The 18,699-nt window shown below is 48.5% G+C and overlaps 1 protein-coding gene across 3 annotated transcripts in view; it reads right to left on the bottom strand.

Moving 5' to 3' along the window:
* The window catches only part of LOC135918956 (cerebellar degeneration-related protein 2-like), a 146,805-nt gene that overhangs the window by 95,498 nt on the left and 32,608 nt on the right, over positions 1-18,699 (bottom strand). The window contains exon 2 of one of the 3 annotated variants that reach the window (XM_065452671.1): positions 16,259-16,357. The exons of the other annotated variants lie outside the window; for them this stretch is intronic. Coding sequence (XP_065308743.1) covers positions 16,259-16,357 — 99 coding nt within the window. The remainder of the gene's footprint in view (positions 1-16,258; positions 16,358-18,699) is intronic. 3 annotated transcript variants of the gene reach the window in all.

Here is an 18,699-nt window from a genome sequence, read left to right as displayed (position 1 = left end):
TCGCACAACCACAGTTTTTATACACTCGATCCGCCGGTCCTACGACGCGGCGGCTGTTCGTTTACACATCACCAACTCGCAGCTGCTCTGAAGACCAGTTTACAGACACAAAGGCACACACATTCCGAAGCCCAAGCGACGGCGTTGAAGGGGGTGCCGTTCCGGAAAGTTTCGACGCCGCTCGAGGGTCGCTCGTTGTTTTGCGTCATGCAGAACCGTGAGAAGCGCAAAAATAAGTCGTTCCCGCGGCAGCTTGACCAGGCGGGTCAAATCAGCTCCGCGTGGAATCATTGTCCACACACCGAACTCGTCCCGTCACAATGACGAAGGGGCTGGAGGAAGGCGGCGGATTCCAGCGCAAAGGTCGCTTCTTTGAACGCCTCGCAGCTGCAGCGACGGAGAGGGGGAGGTGCGCGTCTTGCACCCCTTGTCGTAATCGGGTGGCAAGGTGGCAATCTTGTTGCGCAACTCGCCATTCTTTACAGCGCCTCCATGGCCCGAAAAGTCTCGACTGTCTAGCGCTGACAACCGCTAGGCAGGAAGAGAACGGCTGCTGGTCAGGGGGGGATTGATGTCTTGGCTCGCAGCGACCACTTGTGCATTGATGTCACCGCCCCAAAACATCCAACAAGGACAGGCAACTGCAAAATGAACCCCACAACACGGCTCTGCGCCGAGATGACGTGCATTGGCTCTCACTTCAGACTCGCTAGGCTTCAAAAAAAACAACAACATAAGTCCAGAAACAAAAAAAAATGCTGCATTTCACTATGCCAATTTCTGAAGCAAATTCCTGCTGACAAATTCAGCAAACATGGAGGGAATCCTGCTAAATGAGAGGAGATCTTCTTCGCTTAATAAAATTAACACTAGTAACCCTAAAATTTAGGCGAGACCCCCAAACGCAGAATTCAAATTAGCCTGCTCAAACCATCCGCATTGCTATGCAACTTTCCCTTCTTATATCTAACGGAGAAGTTGTACTCTTGGAGAGTGAGGCTCCATCGGAGCAAGCGGCCGTTTTTGTGTGACATTTGATTGAGCCACGTCAGAGGACAGTGGTCGGTCTCGAAGATGAACTTCGCTCCGTACAAGTAACACGACAACTTCTGGGCGGCCCAAACCAAACAAGCGCATTCCTTCTCTGAAGCGCTGTAGGCTTCCTCTCTTACCTTTAGTTTACGGCTGGCGTAGAGGATAGGATGCTCCTCGTTATCGTCGCCGACCTGACTAAGTACCACGCCCATACCTCTGTCGCTTGCGTCGCATTGAACTATGAATTCCTTTGTGTAGTCTGGCGCGCGAAGCACAGGGCGAGAAACCATTAGCGTTTTCAAACTTTGAAAAGCGTTCTCTTTGTCCTTATCCCAGTGTACGTTACTCGGTGCTCCCTTTCGGAGGGCGTCTGTTAATGGACTTGCCAATTGCGAGTAATTCGGAATGTACCGTTGATAATACCCCACAAGTCCCAAAAATGAACGAACGTCCGTTTTCGTGCGCGGCTGAGAAGACTCTCCAATCGTCGCTATTTTCAGCTCAGCCGGCCGTCTCATGTCCTGACCGACAACATGGCCCAGATAAGTAACCTGCGAACAACCAAACCTGCACTTTTCCGCTTTCATCGTTAAGTCAAATTTAAACGTACGAAGCCTCGCATTCCTGTCGTAATAGAATTTGGCGTTCTTTTGAGCTAGTGCCATGTTCTTTCCGACTAGTTCTTGGGTTGCGCTTAGCCGTTCCAGTAAATTTAGCACGTATTCAACCACGGTTGGACTCTCCCCTCTTTCCTCCCACATCTCTCTTAACATTCTCAGTGGAGAACGGAGTGTCCTCCCATACACTAGTTCTGCTGGTGAGAACCCTGTCGCTTCATGTGGAACCGTTCGCAAAGCAAACAAAGTTGCCGGCAGACAGTTCTCCCAGTCCTCCTTGTGCTCGTAACAGAGCGCACGCAAAACTCGCTTAAGCACCGAATGCCACCTCTCTACACTGTTTGACTGAGGGTGATAGACAGAACTGTGTATTAACTTTACCCCGCACTTTTGCAAGAATGTGGAAGTCAGTGCGCTCGTGAATACTGACCCTTGATCTGCCTGAATTTCGGCTGGAAACCCAACTCGTGCAAACACTGTCAAAAGCGCGTCTACTACTTCAGTGGAGCTGAGCTCTTTCAAAGGGATTGCTTCTGGAAACTTGGTAGCCGGACACAGCATGGTAAACAAGTACCTGTAGCCTGATTTTGTTTTTGGAAGAGGCCCTACCGTGTCTATTACAAGCCGTCTGAAAGGCTCTGTTATTAAGGGCACTACCTTCAGTGGAGCTTTCCAAGTCTCTCCTGGTTTACCAGAACGCTGGCAGGCGTCGCATGATCTTACAAAGTTTTCTACATCTTTGAAACAGCCAGGCCAGTAGTATTCCATAAGCAATCTTTCCTTTGATTTGTTTATGCCTAGGTGGCCGGACCACCCATTTCCATGACAAAGACTCAAAAGGTCCTCCCTATAGTTAGTAGGTATGACTAACTGATCTAAAATCTTACCCTTTCGATCTCTGTAATGCCGATACAACAATCCTCCTCTCTCATGTATCGTTACGTTGCGCCTAGCAATGCCTTCTTTAGCTGTGTCACGTAATTTAGCTAAGCTCTCATCATTCTTTTGCTCGGCTGCCAGTGACTCTCTATCCACGCGTAAGAGTTGATCAAAGTTCTTTGAGGCCGGTGATAATAACGACCCTGTCTCGCTTGTGAGCGCGTCTGCTTGCTCTTCCTGCAGGCTAGAACTCTGACACTCTAGTGCTACGCTCTCATTGAGCTGGTCAACTGGCAGGCTCTCCTCAACTGTTCTTTTGTCCCTCGGGCCTAGCTCGGATTCGGGTATTGAAGCTATCCCCTTTTCTGCTTCAGCTGGAGGAGCTTGAGCATTTTCAGCCGAAAGCGCCGCGATCTTACGAGCTTGGCCTCGGGTCAATGCCTGTACTATGCCCTCTCCCAGTTTGAGCCCTCTGTCACGCAGTAGCTGATTCGAACGATTCGAAAAGATGTAGGGATACTGCAGTGACAAAAATTTGGAAACTGCAGCCTCAGTCTCTAGCTCCCCGAATGGTCCACTGATTTTGACTTTGGCCATGGGCAGACACACGCTGTGTTCTTCTACAACCTGTTTTATCCACGCTACTTCTCCGGTGAAGTCACCTACCATCACGTAAGACGGATGGACAATGTCCAGCGTGGCGGCACTGTCTCTTAGCACTCGGCATGGTTTTCCATTAACTTGCAGGTCGTGGAGATATGGACTTAAAAGTTCCATATTCTCATCCTTTTCCTCCACGTGGGAAAAAACTACGCTAGACTTCTCGCAGTTTACAGCTATATGTCCCAGTTTGTGGCATTTGTAACAGCGAATTGGTCTAACAGATTCGAATTTTCTTTTCTGTTCTTTTTGTGCGGTTTCTCCGTTAAGTTTCTCCTCGCTCTTTTCTGCGGGCTTTTCCGCCATGTCTACAGGCTCGGATCGTCTAGTTTGCGCACCCTTTTTGAACGGAAATGGTTTCCGCGGTCCATTTCGACCGTCCCAGTTTCCCTCCTCGGCGTTCAATTTTCTACGGGTTGCGTACTCTTCGGCTAATTCAGCCGCCCTTTCCACAGTGTTTACATTACCTCTGTCTTGCACCCACAGTTTCACAGCTTGGGGGATGGTTTTGTAAAACTGCTCTAGACACATGCATTCAATGATCATGTCTCTGCTGTCGTATGCTTCCGCGCTTTTAAGCCACTCGACTAGGTTGGCCTTTAAGCTATACGCAAACTCCGGATAGCCCTCGCTATCTTTCTTGCCTGTGCTCCTAAACCTTTGCCGAAAAGCTTCGGCTGAAAGGCGGTATTTCTTCAGGAGACTAGCCTTAACTTTTGCATAATCATATGCATCCTGCACACTCAGTCTGGCGATTACTTCCGCCGCTTCACACGGCAACATAGACAGCAACCGCTGTGGCCATGTACTCGGGCCGAAGTTCATCTTCTCGCAAGTCCTTTCAAAATTGCTTAGGAACATGCCTATGTCGGTCCCGACCTCAAATGGCTTTAATAGCCTGTCCATGCGGTATGATTCTGCCTCACTTGATCGTCCTAGAGCGCCTTCACTTCCTTGAGACAACTCCAAACGTTTGCTTTCAAGTTCAAGTTGCATTTTTCTTAACTCGCGATCTTTATCGCGTTCCTCCCTTTCTTTTCTCTCTCGTTCTTCTCTCTTTTTCAGAAGTTCAAACCCCAGTTCAACTTCTTCCTCACTGGCCTGTTCGGAAATGATATGCAATAATTCTGATTTTAGCATTTCTTTACGTACATCTAGGCCCAGTTCCTCACCAACAATCAACAACTCGTCTCTCAGCAGTGTCCTTAATTCCATGACTGCTGCTTTACTGCCTTGATTCTGCTCTCTAAATCTAGCTAGTAAACACAACCTAGCTAACACACAACAATCTAGCTTCCCTACTGTTCTAAACAGAACAACCACAAAATGAAGCCTAGAGAGTCAAAGCAAAAACCAAGCACTCACCGCAGATACAGCACCATGTCGCAAAGTCCATCTCACCGCTGTCAGCCAGTTGTCAGGATTGGGGGCTCAATCCCATCGTCCGTGGTCCTTTGCCAAGATTGGGGTACGGCATGAATTCGAAGGTAGCTGGCCCATGCCGTCGTCCAACTTATTTACGCTGAGATCGTTGATGAAGTGAAGAACTGCTTCTCAACGAGAACGAGGAAAAAGGGTTTATTTACAGAAATTAACTCAGTCTAACATGACTGTTTGAGAAAAAGAGTAACAGTCCAACATGACTGCATGAGAGAAGTGACTCAGTCTAACATGACTGCTCAAGAGAAGTGTGTCCAACATTCGCACAACCACAGTTTTTATACACTCGATCCGCCGGTCCTACGACGCGGCGGCTGTTCGTTTACACATCACCAACTCGCAGCTGCTCTGAAGACCAGTTTACAGACACAAAGGCACACACATTCCGAAGCCCAAGCGACGGCGTTGAAGGGGGTGCCGTTCCGGAAAGTTTCGACGCCGCTCGAGGGTCGCTCGTTGTTTTGCGTCATGCAGAACCGTGAGAAGCGCAAAAATAAGTCGTTCCCGCGGCAGCTTGACCAGGCGGGTCAAATCAGCTCCGCGTGGAATCATTGTCCACACACCGAACTCGTCCCGTCACAATGACGAAGGGGCTGGAGGAAGGCGGCGGATTCCAGCGCAAAGGTCGCTTCTTTGAACGCCTCGCAGCTGCAGCGACGGAGAGGGGGAGGTGCGCGTCTTGCACCCCTTGTCGTAATCGGGTGGCAAGGTGGCAATCTTGTTGCGCAACTCGCCATTCTTTACAAGGGAAGCAGCGGCGAAGCTGCACGTATCCTTGCCGGCGAAAGGCAGCGCCCCGATGACAAGGTATGCAATGCAGCCTTCGGGCAGTTTCCTGCAGTTCACTGTACGTTCCTGCGTCAATACCTCTCGTAAACTAAAAGCGTGCGTCGGAGCCGTTTCACTCAGACAACAGTTCGAGCATCAAGGCATGCATGCTTGACGCTTGATACGCACTGCTCGACGTGAACTATGCATATGCTCATCACGGCACAGTCGCATCACATTTGGCGCACGCCGACATTACCGGCTTTCACTCTTCTCCGTTTGTCGGTACTCTGGGTCCGGATAGTGCAACGATTCTACTTCAATGCTCTTTCCTGCTGTTGTTCGCCAGTGGCACGTGTGATGCTATACGGATACGCCCACGTCATCGCAGAGATCGGCCGGCCGTGAACGGTGGATAATAAGAAAGGAATAGAACCGAGCGAAAGCAATCCTTACATTATAGCGATCCTGCACACTGCCGAGCTTATGGCGCGTACATAATTTCCGGACTCGACCCGGTCCAATCAATGCGGGCAAGCCCGCTCAATCTGTAAAGCACCGGCGAATTCGCACAACTCTGGCACGATAAGTACAAGCATAGGGAATAGTCCGCCCGTCTGAGACCCTTCCTTCGTCTCTTGATGCTGAGATCACATCTTACTATACTGTTTCATACTATTGACCAGCACACACACACACCCAGATATATATATATATATATATATATATATATATATATATATATATATATATATATATATATATATATATATATATATATATATATATATATATACATATACATATATACACGCACTCGCTCTAACAAGGAGCGTGCATGTGCGCGCTCTTCTGAGAACGCAGCTGTCCCGTGCACGCGTGCGCGCAGATCCCGTCGTGCGCGAAGGGTGAGTAGAGAGAAACTCTACGGCACAGAAGGTGGACTGCCGCCACTCCGTGCGCAACCTACTAAGAGCTCGCGCACGAATCACTACAGGCCTATCGCCCCCCCCCCCCCGTGTCTCGCGGCTGTGGCGAACGAGTTCCGCGAAAATCCGCAATGGGGAGGAGGTTTCAGGAAAAGGAAATAGTGTCATCCGCCCCGAGTATAGAACGAAGCCAGAAAGGAAACCGCAACGGTTTCTAAGAAGACTTGGCAGCTGAAGAAAGAATTGGTCCTGGTCCACGGCCGAACACGTAACCGACGCCTCTCCGGGACAGTCGTTATACCATGTGCTAACCAGGAGACTAACAGATGGCCCAGCGAGGCTGAATTATTCGACGGCTAGAAGCGCAGGGACAATGTATGCGGCAAATGAGTCAATTAAACGAGCAGTAAGGCTAACGTTACGATCGCTTTGTCCATTTACCAAAAACTATAGGTTAACCATGCGCACGTGGTGAAAATTCTACGCTGCAGTGCGTCTCTGTCCCTTTCAGACGCGAAATTACTTTGCACTGTCAAGAAATGTGTGAAAAGCACATAATTTCATTCTATGGTGCTGTACAGTCTCTCGAAAATAAAGCACGAAGACATAGTAGGAAGATCCTTTCCACGTTTTTTAGCCACTCCTCGTAAATACAGAGTAATCAAATTTTGGCTCGGTGTTCAGTCAGTAGCGTCTAATTTCTTTTTTTTTTTCATAAATAGGTTCGAATCACCGGACAATACGGATACGCCCACGTCATCGCAGAGATCGAGTGCAAGTTAATTTCTTGTATGCACTCGTGTAACGATCGGAAAAACTACTGCTTCACCATTGCTGACGGAGCGCATCTCCTCGAACACCTCGTAAAACACTGCAGAGTGCCTCCGCCAAAGTGGTCCCGTAGGGTACTAGACTCTGGATCTAGAAGTGGACAGGAGCAAGATTGGGTAAGTAGCGAGTACGACCAACCCCGCCGCCCAGTTTGCGCAGTTTTCTTGCCTTGCCTCCATACAGGGTGTCCCAGCTATAATGTTAGCCAAGCTCTTAAAAACAAAATGTAGAATATACGAAGAGGCAATCAATGGTATTCTGTCGGCATTGACGTACCGCACCAGGAGGACCTTTTTTTCATAACAGAACTACCGATAATTAAGTAATGATAATTAACGAATTTTCTAATTAGTGAATTTAGGGCGTGGATCTTGATAGAAAAGTAACAACTGTGTTTTGAAACACTCGATACGGTTGTTTTCAGTGTGCTATGTCTCGCGCAATCACTTTTCCTGCGTTATGAGGAAAACGCGCGAAATGTGAAAACAGCCGCACGATTACGCGTGCGCTCCGCGACTAGCGATCCCAGGCGTTACACGGAAGCGAATAGCTCACGCCTGGCTCGGCTGCAACGTGAAAGTGGCGAGGCATCGCTATTGGCGTTGGTCGCCGCGAACTGCGAGCTGCCTTTTCCGCGTGAAGCGCGAAGCCAATGCAGTGCGCAGCGGCATCGAGGAAGATGGCAAACGCATGGAGCAGAGGAAATTCGTCCGAGCAACGCTTGTGAATGCATGCAGTGCCCTAAATTCAGTAATTAAAAGGTTCGTTAATTATTCTCATTTAGTTTTCGATAGTTCTGTTATGACGGTCCTCCTGGTGCGGTACGTCACTGCCGACAAAATACAATTGGTTGCGTCCTCGTATGTTCTACATTTTAAGAGCTTGGCTAACGTTAGTTGGGACACCCTGTGTTTTGGACAGAATAGGCAAAAAGAATTCGCGTCCAGATGCGGCCACCGTATAACTGAATAGGCTGCCGTAATAGGTGTTCCCTGTCCACAGCAAAGCCGAGGCCGTAGGCGACGTAATTCCACTCGCTAAAGCAGCGGCAAGCATCCGGCATACAGCAGCGAGGACAGTCGCCGGCACCTTCCGTTCGGTCGAAGGCCGCGGTTCGTTTGCGACCGTCCCCGTGCGGCTGATTCGATTGTGCTCGCCGGCGAGTCGTCTCCGACCGAAATGGAAGACGTGCGTGTCCGCCCCCCGAGGCGTCGCCTGGATGCATAAATGCACGGGCGGCGACGGCCTCAACAGCCACGCCGTGTGACCGACCCCTGCCGAGAAGCGGGCCAGCACAGGGCGAAGATGCAAAGCGCCGGTGCGTCGTTTACCCCCGCGGGTGGGTGCAGTGCGAAACGGCGCGTGCACGCACAACGCACGCTGGACGACGACGTGCCGCGCGCGGCGTGAACGTGCGCCTCTTGTGTACACGTCGTCGTCGCACACGGCGCTGTTCTCACACGCCGCTGGGATCGCCGCTTACCGCAGCACGTTGTCAACGCAGCAGTGACGGCGAGGAGACCCACGGAAAACAAGGAGCACAGGAGCTGGTCACAGAGGATAGGCTTGGGGAACAGCTGTAGGACAACGCAAATTAGTCTAGTAGGGTGCACCGTAAGGCACTTTGGTACGACATATAATAAAACCCAAAACAAAACAAAAAAGATGATAAGAAACACGAAGAAGGCCGTCGCCTTTGTCCTCGCCTTACTTGCGCTGGTTTCTATATTAATGACGCTAAACAGGGACAAGTAAGGCTCCACACACATATATACCGGGGCCCCGCATAATTTGAACCACAATTCCAAAATATGCAAATGCCTCGCAGCAGGACATGTAGAACCAAGGTAATGTTTTTTGCCGGCGCTTGGAGAAACTCAGATTACTTTTTGTGTTGCACCTGATTACATATTAGTCTTAAGTCATTGATCAACTTCTCAAATACTATAATTAGATGAAAAGTGTCAACGAGAAAATTTTAACATGAGAATCCTGACTGCAAGCTTACCTTTATCATTGAAAAGGAAGGTGTAAAATCAGTGCATTTTACCCGTGCTGACGTATGGGGCAGAGACTTTGAGACTGACAAAGAAGCTTGAGAACAAGGACCGCTCAAAGAGCAATGGAACGAAGAATGCTGGGCATAACGTTGAGAGACAGAAAGAGAGCGGTTTGGATCAGAGAGGAAACGGGTATAGCCGATATTCTAATTGACATTCAGAGAAAAAATGGAGCTCGGCAGGTCATGTAAGGCGCAGACTAGATAACCGTTGGACAATAAGGGTTACAGAATGGGTACCAAGAGAAGGAAGCGCAGTCGAGGACGACAGAAGACTAGGTGGGGCGATGAAATTAGGAAATTCGCCGGGCGCTAGTTGGAATCGGTTGGCGCAGGACAGGAGTAATTGGAGATCGCAGGGAGAGGCCTTCGTCCTGCAGTCGACATAAAATGGGTTTATTATTATTATTATTATTATTATTATTATTATTATTATTATTATTATTATTATTATTATTATTATTATTATTATTATTATTATTATTGTTGTTATTATTATTATTAACTCAGGATACAGCTTTCTGTAGCTTAAACGAGCTAAATAAAAGTGTTGTTTTTTTTTTTCGAGCGTGAAAGAAGCCCGCGAATACACGAAAAATTGCCGCGCGACCGGCCGCTCGACGAACTTTGCGTGTATTCGCGAGCTTCTCTCATGCTTGGAAAAACAAGTTTACATAGCAGGTATTGAGCAACAGAAAGCTGTATCGGGAGTTTCTCATATTGCTTTACAATTTTCTCGTAGGCACCTTTCATCTAATTATAGTATTTGAGAAGTTAATTAATGACTTACGACTAATTATGTAATTAGATGGAGTGCAAAAAATAATCTGAGTATCTCCGAACGACGGCAAACAACATTACATTGGCTCTGACCAGCTACATGGCATTTACATATTTTTAAAGTCTGGCTGAACTTAATGGTACACCCTATGTAACCGCGGCCTCGTAGGCAAATAGGCACTCCCATCAGTCAAGCCATTCGAAAAGTAAATGAGACCTATTGAAACGAAATCGTATAAAGAGCTTCTGCACAGCTGCCTCCAGAATGTATCGGGAGGTATATTACAAGGTCCTCAACTAGACATCAACGGCCACGCAACATTCGATGGAAATAGCAAAACGATGTTTGCTTTTAACCAACAAAGCTTTCTTATTTCGTAAAGCCCTTTTGCGCACTACATTATGAGACAAGGGTTCCAAGGACTGCACTGGAACCCTCGCGGTACAGCTAACTCTTTCAATGACTGAGTGTTACTGTGAAGGACGCGGCCAAATTCCGCCATTGTGGTGTTTCGAGCCAATCAGAGAGGCCGTAGCAGCCATGTGCCCAGCGCCGACATGTCAGTGAGACAGCAAATTCTCAAAGTCTATGCGGTTCATGACGTCACGGCGAGCTGGCGCGGGAATTTGCCGGCGGTGTCGCCAACCGTCCTTGCGATTACTCCTCGCACGGAAGGTTGCAGGGCTTTCGATGCTGCCGCAGACGGGGGATTTACCCAAACACAGCTCGAGTTATGTTTCGCTCTATAGTGTCCCTTAAAGAATAGTACGCGTACGTTACGATACTCGTCTCGCTGTTATGCTTATGCGCTTTGTATTTGCCTTGTCAATGTGAAGAAGTCGTATGCGCGGGCTGAGACGTACACTCCGTGCTGCTGGCCCGCTGCACCGCTCTCCGCACCGTCTTTGTGAATTGCTTTCTGGCCTCCGTGAGAAAGTTAAAGTAAATGAGCACACACGCTGCACCACCGCCCCGGCGACTGCAACGCGCACTTCGGCGCTCCGTTGCGGTATGGCATGCACGTACGGCCGCCTTACAGGCCCACAGTTTCAAGGACTGAAATACAGACGGTGTTTATTACGGCTACGTTTACTTTATTTTTTTTTTCCCGCACAAAATGCGCGCTGGTTATTTTCCAGTCTATTTTTATCGCGATTCGACCCGTTAAATATACACGCAGCCACGTGCTTTTCAGGCCGAGAGTTATCTCGCGCGATGTGTTTGGGAGTCTTAAGGAATGCACAAACGGCAAAATGCGAGGCCCCGAACACGGCATGACGCGTTTCCGACGTTTGGCAAACACGCAGAGCCCAGCAACGCCAATGCAAGAGGGGTGGAGGCGCCGCGCGGAAAGAAAAAATAGCATCGCCTCACACGGTCTGCCCCACTTCGGTAGATTTTCTAACAAAGATCTACAGTGCAGGATAACGAAGACTTGACGTGTAACTTAGAAAGGTGATGGTTTGGGTTAGTTGCTTTTCCATGAGACTGTGTAGTGCAGCGCGAAGCGAGACAGGGGACACCCCTGTCCCGCTTGGCGCTGCACCCCACTGTCTCATTAACACGACACCGCATTAAGCACGATACCGAAATCGGTTTACTAAATTCAATAAGAACGGCAAAGGTCGTCAGCAAAGGTCCTCGTAAACTCGTGCACAGCTCTGTTCTCTGCACTAGACGCGACGGACAATCATCTCCAGACATCAGGATTCTGGACAGTGGCCTCAAGGGAGACCGCACTGTCCAAGTACGTGCGTGACAATACTGTGCGACACTGTCTGCAAAAGTGCGCGATGCCGCGACATCTGCAAACACCTGTGGGAGCTCCTTGCTGGTCTTATATGTAGCTAGTGCCTTTTTTCCGCCTTTCCTTCTTTTTTATTGGTCATATGTCTGCATGTTTCCTTTATACTGCAATTGACGAAGGACACGCGGCACCAGGGTGTCCACTAAGTTGATGTTTTCAAATTACCTAAGTTTTCCAGCTTTTCCCTGAGTGCCTTTGCGAAATTTCCTGAGTGACACAGAACCTTTTTTATGTCAAGACGGGCTGACACGATGTCGCCCAATGCTGTAACTCTCAAGTAAGCATGCTAAAAAATACAAATAAACGACTTAATCCAGCTTGAATAGTAAGGAGTAGCAGCGTATATTTTATTCGAAAAGAAAACGGAAGGGAGGGGTTAGTAAAATGCACAGCGAATAAGATATCTACGAAAAAAATGGTAAAGCCCATTGCAAATAGACTCGAACATGTTCAAATAGGAATAAAAAGAGATGCATACAGAAGCAAATGTTTTCGAATATAAGCTATTTCTATCAACTGGTAGCAAGCTCACTGGTATGTGGCTCGAACAATGCCACAAGTGAGATTATCAAGAACCGGAAGGTCAACCTCAACTGTCCTGACATATTCTCAGCCTGTGCACAACGCCTCAGTGTTGCGTTTCACTGCTTTAAAGAATTTATTTTGGTTTGGAAGAAAGACACCTGCATCTCGGCATCAGCCACCACTTCGTTTCTTCAGCTCAAGCTCCTTCAAAGCGGCGGCGGCACACTTCCTTTGCCGTTCATTCATCGATGCGTAAGTCCTTTGTGTTATAGTCCTCCTTCCCCCGCGCGTTCGCCCCACGGACCATCTGAAGCATCCTCTTAGTCAGTTGCACAGTCAATGTCCGGTTTTTGGGAATCCCTAGGGGCCGCGAAAACGTCCGAAAAATAGGGCAGTTCGAAAAAATGAATGCACGTCTTTTACTGCCCTTAAGGGCTCAAATCCCCACAGGCACGTGCGAAAACGCTCTCTGGAGGCCTTCCAGCACACTTATTAGGTATATCGGTGCTATATCGGTAGACGGCGGGTGCACGGGTGTATAAGTAAGGAATACATACTGTGTCCCGTGACAATTGCCCCTCCCCACACTTGTTAAGCTTCACCGCAACACTTCGCGTATGTTTCACGGCGTAACACTGCTGTACTGAGGCGAAGCTAGCTTTCGAAAACCGGCATAATGCTATGCATTGTGCTTTCCGAGCTTCGAACTCATTGACAACAATTACGAAGGCTGAATCGGCGCCATTGCTAACAGCGATGAATTGCTAACAGTAGCGAACGCCGAAGTAGCTAGGCCTAGCGTTACCGTGGTGGTGGCTACGGCTGCCAGCGGATCTGCGCGCGAGAGCGCTGGTTGGAGGCGGCGAGATAATCAAGTTGGTGGCTTTGATTAATGCCGTTTGGGACCTGCGGTTACGGAAAAAATCCGGAAAGTCAGACGGTGAAAGGCTCTTGCGTCCGAAATTTCATAGCTTCTTATACATTTACTCTATGGGGCTCGCGAAGCCGTCCGAATTATCGGGCATGTCCCAAAAGTCGGGCGTCAGGACAATTGGTCGTTGACTGTACACATGCAACTCCTCCAGCCGACGGCACGGCGTCACAAGCGATTCGTTACGATTCCTCTCTTTTACTTGAGCCAGCATTAGCGCGACTTTCGTTCCTTTTCAGTAAAATTATAAAATTACAGCTAATTTTCCCTGATAGAAGCACAAATTCCCTGAGTTTTCCCTGAGTATTTCCAGATTATTCAAAATCCGTGAGAATTTCCGGTTTTCCCGGTTGTTAGACACCCTGGGCCGCCCGCACATGCCAATTGCACATGCACGCAATCAACATTGTGGAAGCAGGAGCAAGCCAGACTGCTGGCGCCACCTGGAAAGTGGGGCGCCAGCTAAACCGGTGATGCACGTGGCGTTGCGTAATAGTACCGCGCCACGTTTAAAACAATGTGGAAGCATCATACATGGCAGGACGCGAAAGCGGTATCTTCAGGCAGACGACTGTAAGGGTACCAAGTACTTCAGCAGACCATACACTGTTACAGCAAAAAGAATAAAGAAAGCTGGTATATGCTAGTCGGCAACTTCTGTAAGGAGGTCGTGCAACTGAAAATAAGAAAAAACGAAGAAGAAACAAGAAGAACGGTGCGAGACAAAGCCGTTTTATCAGTACATAAAAAGCCCGGTATCGTCTTTCCGATCTCATCTACAGCGGAGAAGGCCGCAGACCTACTTATAACGTGACTTGCACCTACATCACGAACGCCACTGTTCAAGGGTATATTACTGTACTATGCGCTAGAGCGTTGTCAAACGTCTTCGCCTCATGCAGAAAGAAATGTGTAAGTTCTTTAAGATATTTTATGACTATGTTTCCAGCTAGACTGAAAACAGAGGACGCGTCAGGTAATTAATACTCGTTTACTACACATCTAACAATATGTTTTTGCGAGACGTCTCCTTAAAAGCGGCCTCAATTAACTATACAAAGATACTACACGGGTTCCCTGAAACGACGTCTTGCCAATAACACAATACATCTTTGTTTTTTCCTGCCTAATATTTCACTACCTGTTGTTCCTACCAACCAATTTCCCCCCGCTCCTGGTAAAAAATGGGAAAGTATTATCGAACACAAAAGCCAACGCGAAAAAAGCGGTCAAGAAAAACATTACAGCCTCAAGATGCGCGTTACCGTGTTTAAGTTACAGTTGCAGTTGCCAGCCGCCACGGCTGTCCGTGCTCGGAGTTCACCGTCATCTGTTACAGGCGGAAATCGACAAATTTTCTCGCCTCGGTTCCGTCTCTCTAGGTCGTCAAAGCAAACAACTGGTCTCATAAACAACGACAAAGCAGCGATCATACTTTGTTCAGCAGATGAGAGACATGAGACTAAGCGACGTCTCATTTCTAATTTTTACCATTTACTTCTTGCGGTTGAGGCGGAGTGTAATAGGGGCGAATGGGATCGAAGCGGGCAGCTTTGGGCACTTCCACTAGCAAAACAGACAGCGTAAAAACGTAAGTTTTTTATTACGCTGTCACTGTAATCGGCGGAAACCTGCGACGGCGGGAGAGCTATAGGATCGCGTCAGTCAGCCAGAGAAATTCACCGACGATTACGATACTCCCTAATGCGACATTTGAGCGCAGCGCTACACGTGTTTTCATTCCGCGACATATCGATGCATCGCACGGATCCCCGCACCGATTGGCAGAACCTCGACGCGCGGCGATATATATATATATATATATATATATATATATATATATATATATATATATATATATATATATATATATATATATGCCGGCCACACAGTTGCCGGCAACTGCAGCTTATGTAACCGTAATCATTACCGGGATACACTTGCGGCAAACACTATGTGTGAAGGCGAGCTTTCTGGTTCTTTTTTTCTCGTTCCTCCGCACTGCTGGTGCCGCCGCTGCAGCGGATGCGCGGACGTGAGCGCCATCTGGTGGTGTTTTAAGGTGGACTCCTCTCCTTTCCTCCTCATGCTTCCGCTGCAGCCTCCTCCTCCGCTTTCCTCCTCACGCTCTTTTCGCTCTCGCCATCTCTCATCCGCCGCTGCGCTCCGCGTTCGCTCTGTCATCCTTCACTGTGCTCGTTCGCTCGGTTACGCCGAGGTACGACGCCGAGGCAGGAACGGGCGCCAAAAAGCTCGCTCTAAGAGGGAATCAGAAGAGAGTTTCTTTTATTTTTCGGCACTGATCGCCTTCCACGCTACGACGGGAGCTTACCGAATGGTTCAGCAGTGCACAGTAGGCGAGCCCATCTCCTTTCTCAGATCACACAGCCGGCTTGATCTCGTTACCGATTGGCTAACAAGAGGCCTATAGGCTGCATGCTGCCGCGATTATTGAGTGTTTTCCAATTCCGGCCAATGTCGTAGACAGTCTATAAGCTGACAGATGAGAAGACGACTCGGAGCCGTAGCAATGCAACGCATCTAGAACCGTCTAAAAGACGACGCTGCGAAGTGATGCCATTTCGCGTCGATAAGGCTCATATTATCACTGTATTTTAACACTGTGTGTGCGAACCTATGCAAAACACAACGTAGCTTACATTAAGCGCATCAGAAAGCGCGACAACTTTTTTTTTTCTTTTAGCAGACGACCTTCCCAGCGAGTTTTCAAGCTTTCTTCTCAGTCGCCATCTTGTTTGGACCGCAAAGTAGCCTGCCTCGTTTTTGTCGTCGATGCTGTCTTCGCGGAGCGTTCTATAAAGAGCATCGGAACACGTGCCGGTAAAGCGCACACATCAGAACGAAGACGATCGCTGTGATTCGATATTTCGCGTACGCAAATGCGGCGAAAATGAGCCCACAGCTATATAAAGAGGCTGTTCGGACGTTCCTTCGAGACGCACGAAGCGCACCCGGTCGCCAGCACGCGTCCGCACCTGTCTCGGCGCACGGGGACCGGCGCGCGGCCAGAACACGGAGCCAGAGCGCCGACGGAATGCACTCGCCATCGTCCGAGTCCGCCCAACTCTCGTACCCTGCGACGCCGAGCAGAGCAACAGCGGTGGTTGTGCACGATGCGTACAACACGAGCGAAGCTAACTTGCATCTCAGTTCGCGCGCACTACAACTTGCATCGTCATTCAACACAGCTCCTTGGAACCTCCGCATCACACGATTACGATTAGTTAATAAATTGAATAATCTGTTCAGCACCAACTTGTAGTTTTTTTATCTTTGGCCCACTCGTGCTGACTATTCCGTTGTATTGCATTCTTTTTGTTGTGTTGTATTGCGTACTTTTTAGTGCTTTTCTTACTGCTCATAACGGGGTTGTGAACGAAACACCACGGTACCGTCGTTCACCCCTATGTAATGCCAACAAGGGCCCTTATAGGGTTTATGAAATAAATAAATAAACAATCGTGAACACGTACAAATCCATTTATGATCACTATATTGTTACTATCTATAGGTTATCAGAATCGCAAAAAGCGCTCGTGCTTTGTTTTTGTTATATCGCAATCTTTGCAATTATTTATCTGCATGTTCTCATTTTCAATTATAATTATAGCAATTGCACCTTATAGTAATTAGGTGTCTGTACAGTTTTCATATTAGGAATTGCTGTTACCGCTCCAAAACTTATTTCGGGCGCTGCGAACCAGTCAAGCTGCTCTAAAAAGAACCTTTATTCCACAGTCCTTAAGTTTGCATTTCGATAGAATAAAAATAAAGTTTGATTTGAATTTATTTGATTTGATTACTTTCTTTTACGCAGGCTCCTTTTGTGGCTAGGTCTCAAAGTTAGGTCTCTAGGTCTAAGAGTTAAGGAAAATCTGGCAGGAGACTAGGTGGCTGAACACACTAGATTTCTCGCGCAAGAAGAACAAAAAAACCAGACTGGAGTGAATACACAAACACAGGACACCGAGCGCAAACAATTAATCGTTTATTTTTCAGAAACACGAGAATATTATGCGACATATAGTCTATATAGTTACTGATGTCCAGCAACATCCCGTCAAGCATCGCAGATCTGACCGTGCCACTTATACACCCAAAGCTTGGCATTCTAAAGATCACGTTCTGAATCGAAAGTTCGACTGTGGTCGTATAATTTCCCAATAACGCACACAATTTAGACGAAAACTGAGCCCGGCAGTGTCACCTTCCGATGATGTCTCAATCAAAGTACGCAGAGTTCATGTCTTGTTCTCACTGCACTGACCGGCTGTTTTCCACATATCCGCTTGGCATAACTATACATCGAAGCTTCGTTTTATTATTTCATTCGTCGTCGTAAAGAATCAAGCTAGACTGCGGAACGCTTCCGACACACAGTGGGGCGAATTATTAAAAAAGTTTCGCCAGCAGCTCTGTTTCCCGCGACTATAGTATCGGTGAGACACTGTGGCCATACGAGTCGGTCAGATCGAAACCCCCAACGCAACGTGTGGTCAACGCGGCGTGAATCACGAAAACGCAGAAACGTAGAACTTTGAGCCGCGCACGGCGGCGAAGGCGCGACTCGCGAATCGCGTGGAACGCACAGTTGCGGACCGTGGCAATATGGCGAGCCGTCTGCTCGTTAATCAAGCGTAGAAAGAGCACACGTACGGTTGAACCATGCATGACGACCAATGTTGCAACCGCACTTGAAGGCAATCCTTACGAGAATCAGTCACGACATTCACTCGCACTTAAACAGAAAGCTTATAGGACGCAACAATAGGCCAAGAGAAACGCAACGGAACCTCCACAGCAAGCCTTTTTTTTTTTTTTTGAGGGAAATCGCCAAGACCGCTGTCTTTAGTCCAGTGGCATGGGCCGCATAGTCAGTTTGCAGTTTCTCTGTCTTGAGAGGGCGACAGTCTTGAGCATCAGTAGCGATGAGAAGGCAAACAAGAAGAAGAAGAAGAAGAAGAAGAAGAAGAAGGAGGAGGAGGAGGAGGAGGAGGAGGAGGAGGAGCAAAAGCCAACGACCAAACAAGCCCACCCTGTTCTCGAGGGCACAAACAGCGCGGTCGCGTCAAACAGTCCAGAAATGCACGCGTCGAAGTGTGCTATGCAGTGACGTTCGAGTCATGAGCGTACTAAACAGCAGCAGCAGCAGCGGCATCCGATTCGAACCTTGACCGGGCGCCCGCAGCACGTCCGCCTCCACGTCCCGCCTCCCACAGGTGCACGCGCGACCCGACGCGACGAGGGGGTTACCGTCAAAACTCTCGGGGGCCACGAAGTTTTCCAGCGTATTAGGCTCGAATCGCTGCGTCCAACGCGCACCCGCGAGTCCACCAGCGCACGACTCCCGTGGGAAAGGCCTGTCGCGCCGGATGAGCGACACGAAGCGGACGAGGCCATTAGACGCGCGATTTGC

The sequence above is a fragment of the Dermacentor albipictus genome, chromosome 8 (assembly GCF_038994185.2).
Source record: "Dermacentor albipictus isolate Rhodes 1998 colony chromosome 8, USDA_Dalb.pri_finalv2, whole genome shotgun sequence".
In the NCBI taxonomy this organism is placed as follows: Eukaryota; Metazoa; Arthropoda; class Arachnida; order Ixodida; family Ixodidae; genus Dermacentor; species Dermacentor albipictus.
Note: the sequence above shows the minus strand (reverse complement) of the source record. Positions and strands in the feature narration are given on the sequence as shown.